We start from the raw sequence: 9,170 nt of genomic DNA on the forward strand, positions 1-9,170 counted from the left end.
GTTAGTGAATAGGGATTGGAGCAAAATGCAAATCATTGCACCGTCCCGACAGCTGACTGGAGAGCATTCCGTGGACCAGGTGGATATGAACTAGCCCACACATTCAGCTTGAGAAACGTCCTCATCTACAGTACCTCAGTTTATTCGTGTGTGACACGTTTTTTTATTTATTGTGTATTTAGCCTTCTGCTGGCCTTTTTATTTAAACGTAAAAAATGCCTGGCAACGGGACCTTCTTGGTGCTGGAAAACTACTTCGGGGGTAAATTTGTGCCCTGCTCTGCTCACATCGATTCGTACGACCCGTCCACCGGAGAGGTTTACTGCAAAGTTCCGGACAGCGGACGTGAGGAGGTAAGAATGTTGCAGAGGTGTCTTGAGTCGCCAGACGCGTCTGTCATGTATTAAGATATTTAACTTGTTTTATTTACACTGTATAGCCTACTATTATTAACAGGCAGATTGCAATGTGTAGCCTCCTCCCTCTGTAATTATTGTTTTGAAACGGAGTTTATTATTAGGCCTACTGGTACATTAACATGAAAGTAGCTTAAAGCCTGGCATGCAAAATAGGTTAGAGCTACTACTTGGCAGAGCATATCACCTTTGCTCCTGCTTCTGTTGGTCTTTAATCATTAAACCACCACAGGGTTTACCATTTGTGTGTGTGTGTGTGTGTAAGTTACTGGGAAATGGAGGATCAAAGATCACAGGCCTCTGAGAGAGAATGTGCCTCTGTGTGTTGGCCTTGTTAATTCAGACCTTGTATAACGGATCTGATCATGACGTGAAGAATGTGATGTGTGAGTGTGAGGAGCCGGTGTACCTTGTTGTGCTTGAGGAATGTGATGAAATAATGTGAAAATCTTGGCTGAAGAAAAATGAGTAGGAAAGATTTTATAAGCTCCCCTCTTCCGTTACGCATTCTCAGTATCCTAGAGACAAAGTTGCCCCTATAAAGTACCCCCCCACCCCTCTCTCTCTCACACACACACACACACACATACTATGCGGTATTCACACGTATGCAGACACAGAAGAATATTCATTCAGATGTTCAAAAGGCTGGTTGTGTTTATCTGCCGTCTCTTGATCCTGACGTCTCTGATTGGCTGTGTAGGTGGATGCTGCGGTGAAGGCGGCCAAAGAGGCCTTCCCTGATTGGTCCGCCAGGAGTCCGGCTGAAAGGGCCCATGTGATGAACAAGCTGGCCGATCTGATGGAGGCCCGCCTGGAGGAGTTCGCCCAGGCCGAGTCCAAAGACCAGGGTAAGAACCGGACGCCTGGTGACCATGGCTCTCTCTGATCTATACATCTAGCTCTTACATACAGTACAGACATTATGTACTGTGCAGTACTGTGTAAGTGTCGATAAATAGCCTATACTTATCACTCAACATGACTTTGATGTTGATTGGAGTAGTTTTTGCTGATGGTGGTAGTGACAAGGGTTTCTCAATCACAAAGAGGAACACAAAACACTTGGTCATGATTTCCTAGAGAAGACGATAACGTTCGCACGCAAAACACTTGTTCGTGGTTTTCTAGGGAAGACGATAACGTTCACACACAAAACACTTGTTCATGATTTCCTAGGGAAGACGCTAACGTTCGCACACAAAACACTTGTTCATGATTTCCTAGGGAAGACAATAACGTTCGCACACAAAACACTTGTTCATGGTTTCCTAGGGAAGACGATAACGTTCGCACACAAAACACTTGTTCATGGTTTCCTAGGGAAGACGATAACGTTCGCACACAAAACACTTGTTCATGGTTTCCTAGGGAAGACGATAACGTTCGCCAGCACGGTGGACATCCCCCGGTCGGTGCACAACTTCCGCTTCTTCGCCTCATCTGTGCTTCATCACACAACCGACTGCAGTCAGATGGACCACATGGGCTGCCTCAACTACACCATCCGCAGCCCAGTGGGAGTGGGTAAGGCTGCGTGTGTGTGTGTGTGTGTGTCTGTGTGTGTGTGTCTGTGTTTGCGGGCGCATGTGTCTGCGTACGTGTGTGTGTGTGCGTACGCGCTTGTGTGTGTGTGTGTGTGTGGCACACTTGTGTCTGTGTGCATGTGTGTGTGTGCATGTGTTTGTGTGTGTGTGCTTGTGTGTGTGTGTGTGTGTGTGTGTGTGTGTGTGTGTGTGTGTGTGCGTGTTCCAGCATATTTGTGAGACAGAGAGAGGTGGACTAATTGGCCTGCTATAACTATAGCATTCCCATTCTCTAAATCAGTGGTTAAATGCATAAATGACAGCTAGAGGGCTATTTTATATACATAAATGGCATCACAGCTTCTTGATTGCAAAGCTCAATCAACATCATTATGTGAGCATCACTGGGGTCTCAGCTCATGAGCACACTGAATAGAGAAACCTCATCATGTAAGCATATGCCATCACTGTGGTCTCATCTCATGAGCACACATAGAGAAACATCATCATGTTAGCATACAGTATGCCATCACTGTGGTCTCAGCTCATCAACACACAGAAACCTCATCATGTGAGCATATACCATCACCCCCCCTCCTCTTTGTCTCCCTCTCTCTCCTCCTCTCTCTCTCTCCCTCTCTCTCTCCTCCTCTTCCTCCACCTCTCTGTCCCAGCGGGTCTCATCAGTCCCTGGAATCTGCCTTTGTACCTGCTCACCTGGAAGATCGCTCCAGCCATCGCCGCGGGCAACACTGTGGTGGCCAAGCCCAGCGAGATGACCTCCGTCACCGCCTGGATGATGTGCAAACTAATGAACGAGGCTGGTATGTGTGTGTGTGTGTGTGTGTGTGTGTGTGTGTGTGTGTGTGTTTGTGTGTGTATGTGTGTGTTCTCTCTAAACGCATGTGTGTGTGTGTGTGTGTGTGTGTGTGTGTGTGTGTGTGTGTTGAGTGGCCTCTGGCATTGCTGTCCCTGAAGAAATCAGCAAAAAATAATTTGCCATTGGTGCATATGTTATTCAGTTATATAACTCAGAGTTTGTCCCTCGTGTGTGTGTGTGTGTGTGTGTGTGTGTGTGTGTGTGTGTCTGTGTGTGTGTGTGTGTGTGTGTGTGTGTGTGTGTGTATCTGTGTGTGGTTATGTTTGTTCATGCGTGTGTGTGTGTGTGTGTGTGTGTGTGTCTGTGTGTGTGTGCAGGCGTGCCCCCTGGTGTGGTCAACGTGGTGTTTGGCACAGGCCCAGGTGCGGGCGACGCTCTGGTCGGCCACCCTGATGTGCCGCTGGTGTCGTTCACGGGGAGCACGATGACGGCGCGTGTCATCACCGAGCGTAGCGCCCCCTACTGCAAGAGGCTGTCGCTGGAGCTCGGGGGGAAAAACCCCGCCATCGTGTTCGCCGACGCCGACATGGAGCAGTGCGTCTCCACCACCGTGCGCTCCAGCTTCTCCAACCAGGTCAGTCCCACCACATACTGTACACACCCTCCTCCTCCACCCAGCACATACTGTTCACACCCTCCTCCTCCACCCAGCACATACTGTACACACCCTCCTCCTCCACCCAGCACATACTGTACACACCCTCCTCCTCCACCCAGCACATACTGTACACACCCTCCTCTTCCAACCAGGTCAGTCCCACCACATACACACCTCCACCACATACTCTACACACCCTCTTCCTCCAGCACAACTCTCTCTCTCCCTTTCCTCTCCTCCTCTCTTTCCTTCTCTCTCCTCCTCCCTCTCTCTCTCCTCCTCCCTCTCTCTCTCTCTCTTTTCTCCTCTCCACCACCGTGCGCTCCAGCTTCTCCAACCAGGTGAGTCCCACCACACACTCTACACACCTCCACCACACACTCTACACACCTCCACCACACACTCTACACACCTCCACCACACACTCTACACACCTCCACCACACACTCTACACACCCTCCTCCTCCACCCAACACATACTCTACACACACACCTCCTCCACCCATCACACACTCTACACACCCTCCTCCTCCACCCAACACATACTCTACACACCCTCCTCCTTCAACCAGGTCAGTCCCAGCACATACTCTACACACCTCCATCACATACTGTACACACCCTCCTCCTCCACCCAACACATACTGTACACACCCTCCTCCTCCAACCAGGTGAGTCCCAGCACATACTCTACACACCCCTCCAGCACAACTCTCTCTCTTTCTTCTCCCCCTGTCTTTCCTTCTCTCTCTCTCTCTCTCTCTCTCTGTCTTTCACCGTATCAGTGAGATGTGATGAAACACGTGGAAATTCCATATTGTTACCAACTTCTGCAACATACTGTATACTTGCTAAGTCAAGTGTTGCATTCCATAATCTCACTAAGTTCAGCTATGTGATAGAGGCACCCTGACCCCACCCCCAGGTGCAGTAGGCCTAGGCAGGCTCAACTCACGGAATGTTCAGGGCCTCGGAATGCTTCTGTGCTGGGAGACAAGGATAAAAACCGTATTATAAGGTACTTATAGTATGCCCCAACCCTAAATAAAGGGCTTTTAATAAAGTAGATGTGTGCCTGTCACCCAAGTAGCCTTGCTTCTTCTACAGTCTTTCACACTTCAAGAGTACCTTACATGTACCTGGACTACGTCCTCACCTGAGCATTCAGTATACCTTCTGCTGTTGCCAAGGGTGTTGTCTGACCATGAGGTGGCAGTGTTGTGCTGTAGAGGCTTGATGTTGAGTTTGTAACACTACACACAGCAAGTACTGTGGCCGGTGAATATCGATCGGTGCAGGCAGTAAACTTCCCCTTACAAAGCATACTGTAGGTCTTTTGAGTGCCAAAACTGCAGTTTTTGAGGAATTCTTTACAGTTCATATGTACACTACATTAGTATTCAGTGTTTCCCACAGAATTGAATTCCATTTGTGGTGGTAGGTTTGCAGAATTAACTTGAATGCAACAGTTTTTAACAAATTATTGCAGTGTGGTTATAATTCTAACCAGATTTAAGCACAATTTAGTACAACCAGGAAAATCATTGTGTGGTGGTCAATGTTGATATTGTGGTGGGCCGCCACAAATAAGTATGTATGGGAAACACTGGTATTTCTTAACTGGTGGGTGGTCACAGAGCTTGTGGTGAAAAAATGCTTTTGTTTAAATTTAAAATGCCACCCTATCAGATCTAATGTCAGACCTTTATTTTGATGACTTCATTCGTATGCCAGTTGTTGTAATGGACATAGACAATGTTAATGTGACCGGTCATGTTAGACATAGTTTTAGTAGTAAATATGACAAAACGACCCTGAAGATTTGACGTATGGATCCACTTGGAACCCCCAATGTGTCTTAAACTAAAATGCCACATGGAAACACAGCACCCTACTGTGAAAGACTAACCTGTCGAGTACTTTGAAAGGTGACACAGGAGTTGATGACTTCGCAAATGTGCCTAACATCAGCATGTCTGGCACTTTGCGCGTCTTACCTCATAGCTCACCATATCAGTTGGCTTGAACACTGAAAAATATGCGTCGCGACTTAATGTCCTTGCCAAATGGAGGGTCCCAAGGCCAGGCCAGTTAAGAAACACTGCACTACATTGTACTGCACTTTACTGCAGAAATGCCGTATTTTGAACATGAAACTGCATTGTACTTCAGAAAGTACAAGTTGTAAGGGTCTGTCTACAGCGCCTCAAGATACATGCTAATGAAGGGATTAGCCTCTTGACTAGCACATGCTAATGATGTACCCATGGGATTTGCCTCTTGACTAGCACATGCTAATGATGCACCCATGGGTTTAGCCTCTTGACTAGTAGCACACAATGATGCACCCATGGGTTTAGCCTCTTGACTAGCTTATGCTAATGATGCACCCATGGGTTTAGCCTCTTGACTAGCACATGCTAATGATGCACCCATGGGTTTAGCCTCTTGACTAGCATATCAGCTGGAGCTAAGTGCAGGACTCTGCATCTCACAACATTACATCTACATGAGCTACCATCTCAGAAAATCTCATGTTTCTCTCTCTCTCTCTCTCTGAAATTGAATTAGATGTAGTGAGTGTTTTTGCATGATTAAATATTTACATTTTCAATTGAAACATTTAAACACTGTTTTTCTCTTTTTCTCTCTTAAAGGTGCTCTAAGCGTTGCTACGCTAAAACATTTTTTGTCACTTACAGCAAACATCACCTCACCATCCTTCCTGAATACACTGTAAAAAACCGCGATCTCTGTGGACAGCCCAGGCTCCAAAAAATGGCAACAGTCTGGGCAAACCTAGCCCATAAAAACATAACAAACTGTTTCAGAAAATCACAGACGAGATGCTCGTTTAGGAGAGTTTCAATTGCACGGGAGAGAGTGGGAGGAAGTAGCGAGCTAGCTCTCTGTCAGAAGTGACGTTACCCAGCATCGCTTAGAGCACCTTTAATTTTAATGTTTTGTTACTCCGATGTAGTCTTAGGGCCCTATTTTAATGGTCTGAAACAGAAGTGTCTTCGCGCAAAACGCAAGTGACTTTGTGGGCAGATCTTGGGCGCTGATGCTATTTTACCGGCGGGATATTGACTGTTGCGCCCGACGCAAATCTAAAATGGGGTGGTCTGAAGTAGCTACATTAATCATGGGTGTGGTTTGGGCGTAACGTGCAATAAACCAATCAGAGCGTCATCTCACAATCCCTTTAACAACAGGCATGCTTGTTCCATAGCTGATTGCTATTATGGTGGCGTATTTGCCAGGCGCAGCCAGGAGCGTTCACAGCACTATAATCACTGTTCAGTTGGGAACAGTTAGCTATTGATTTTTCATCTTGACAAAATGTAATACAGAATTGTCACAAAGACATACTTTCCGATGTTTTGGGATCATTCTCACTGAATCACGAGGTTATGAATGCATGGTGATATATTTGCAATGTACAATGTAATCTAACATTACCTCTCTATAGACAATGCATATCTTCCGTCAGTTAATCTCTTCTCTCCCGTGCTGCCGCTGGGGCATTTGGGTTAAATGGCATCGGCATGCAGTTCAACATCACGTCTCCTTAAGTCCTCTAACATTTCCTAATTTATGTCATCAACACATCAGTGATTCGTGAAAATGTGTACGCTAGATTTATGCCTATTTTTTCACATGGACACCACACTGATTTCCCTCGAGTGGAAATATTTTTCTTTGAAATTATGTATGGTTTACAGAAATGGGAACTACATTGTATAGATGAGAGGAGCTAAGTGTGCGTTGTGCAGCACAGGCGGCCAAGCAAGGGCTTCGTTTAAGTTGCTGCACAGTATCCCATTAACTGCGTGACAGTAGACTATTTACAATATTTTCTGTAAAGCAGAGTTTGTAAACACATTATCATCAACTTAATTCACGCACAACATTTATTTGAGCAGGAGAGAGAATAACAATGAATGGATGCAGCAACTACAGAAATTGTACAGAAATTGTAACCATACTTGCTGCTTTCTTGTACTATCTGTTGCTGGTTAACAGCACATGAAAAGCTGATTTAAGCTAATTCACTAACTCAAGACTTCAAGGCCATCATTGATATAAAACGTTTTTTGAAAATAACGAAAGGATGGAGGGAACATAGCAAAGCTTGGAGTTATTTCAGATGGGCTACAACAAGGTATGCAAAATTATGGTGCTTAAAACCTTACACAACGGTAAATTGGAACAAAACTAAAAGTAACTTTAGCCTTTATAGGGCTGTAGCCTATAAAGTTGTCCAGATTAATAGGTCGTAATTAGGCGTTGTTGTAAAGATATTGCATGTAGATGTTGTACTTTATAGGCTACTAAATATTTAGGTCACCAATGCACGAACAAAACCGGGAAATGGACAAATATTATCAAGGCTTTGAATGTTTCCGTCTGTGCACGGGGGTGTCTGTAGATTGGTGTGCAACGCATTCATTCATGCAGGCCTGTGGTCATGCATGCGCCCTTAAAATAGCATCTGCATTTTCGCCACAGACTTTAGACCAGGGAGTTCCTGGTCTGTGGCGGAATTGTTTTCTGAAACTGCAAAATATCAACAGTGAACGTTTGCGCCGGAACACACCCCGTCTTTTCGCTGAACCGCCCCAGTGGGCGCAATCGAATTCCCTAATTTACAGGCATGTACCTGTGGAGGGAAAATTCCAATATGCGCTGACTGCAAAATAGGAAAGACAAACGCGCGAGTATACAAAGTCAATTGCGCCGGGACGGAAGATAGAGCCCCTAATGTTAATTTGATGTAGTGAGCTTTGTTATTGGCAAGACTAAATTGTAACTTCATAAGCAGATTTAAATACAGGGTTTCTCTCTCGTTGTCACCCTCTCTTTCTGACATAGGGAGAGATCTGTCTGTGTACCAGCAGGATATTTGTGGAGAGAAGTGTCTTCCCAGAATTCCTGGAGAAGTTTGTGGCAGCTGCTCGGAAGTGGAAGACTGGTGTTCCCTCGGATGTCTCCAACAACAACGGGGCACTGATTAGCAAGGAACACCTGGAGAAGGTGTGTGTGTTGGAGAGGCTTACCAGAGCGAGAGAGAGAGTTGCCATTAGATGATTATCACCACCTGGAGCTCTGATATGCATGTGCATGTATGTGTGTGTGTGTGTATGAGTATGTGTGTGTGTGAGTGTGTATGTGTGAGTATGTGTGTGTGTGCATGTGAATGTGTGTGTGGGTGTGTGTGTGCATGTATGTGTGTGTGTGTGTGTGTGTGTGTGTGTGTGTGTGTAATTGTGAATATGCTCCTCCCCCACCCCCAGGTGCGAGGCTTTGTAACGTTGGCCCGTAGCGAGGGCGCCCAGGTGCATTGTGGGGAGGGCGTTGACCAGCTGCTTCTCCCAGAGCGTAACCAGAGCGGCTACTTCATGGCCCCCACCGTCATCAGCGGGGTCGCCGACTCCTCGCGCGTCATGCAGGAGGAGATCTTTGGGCCCGTCACCTGTGTGACGCCCTTTGACCTGGAAGAGGAAGTGATCTCGCGGGCCAACGACGTGCGCTTCGGCCTGGCGGCCACGGTGTGGTCCCGGGACGTGGGGCGCGTTCACCGCGTTGCCCGGCGACTGCAGGCGGGCCTGGTGTGGACCAACTGTTGGCTGGTGCGGGACCTGAACCTTCCGTTCGGAGGGATGAAGCATTCCGGAGTGGGCCGAGAGGGCGGGAAAGACTCCTACCACTTCTTTACCGAGGTCAAGACCGTCACCATTAAACAATGA

At 46.8% G+C, this 9,170-nt stretch overlaps 1 protein-coding gene across 1 annotated transcript; it reads left to right on the forward strand.

Moving 5' to 3' along the window:
* Positions 1-215: 215 nt before the first annotated feature.
* Positions 216-9,170, forward strand: aldh8a1 (aldehyde dehydrogenase 8 family, member A1). The gene is made up of 7 exons (XM_076271970.1): positions 216-353; positions 1,120-1,267; positions 1,788-1,943; positions 2,617-2,766; positions 3,140-3,396; positions 8,296-8,457; positions 8,718-9,170. Exons 1-7 carry the CDS (start codon positions 216-218, stop codon positions 9,168-9,170), a joined length of 1,464 nt encoding a protein of 487 aa, XP_076128085.1.

This window comes from Alosa pseudoharengus, unplaced genomic scaffold, assembly GCF_046254945.1.
Source record: "Alosa pseudoharengus isolate Yale_2024_CS ecotype anadromous, Long Island Sound unplaced genomic scaffold, YU_APseudo_1.1 YU_APseudo_1.1_scf_7, whole genome shotgun sequence".
Classification (NCBI taxonomy): domain Eukaryota; kingdom Metazoa; phylum Chordata; class Actinopteri; order Clupeiformes; family Clupeidae; genus Alosa; species Alosa pseudoharengus.

Excerpts from the sequence above, each read along its gene's own strand:
- aldh8a1 (XM_076271970.1), top strand. The coding sequence starts at position 216 with ATGCCTGGCAACGGGACCTTCTTGGTGCTGGAAAACTACTTCGGGGGT. Across the intron at positions 1,944-2,616 it reads CCGCAGCCCAGTGGGAGTGG|CGGGTCTCATCAGTCCCTGG; the intron begins GTAAGGCTGCGT and ends TCTCTGTCCCAG. Across the intron at positions 2,767-3,139 it reads CAAACTAATGAACGAGGCTG|GCGTGCCCCCTGGTGTGGTC; the intron begins GTATGTGTGTGT and ends GTGTGTGTGCAG.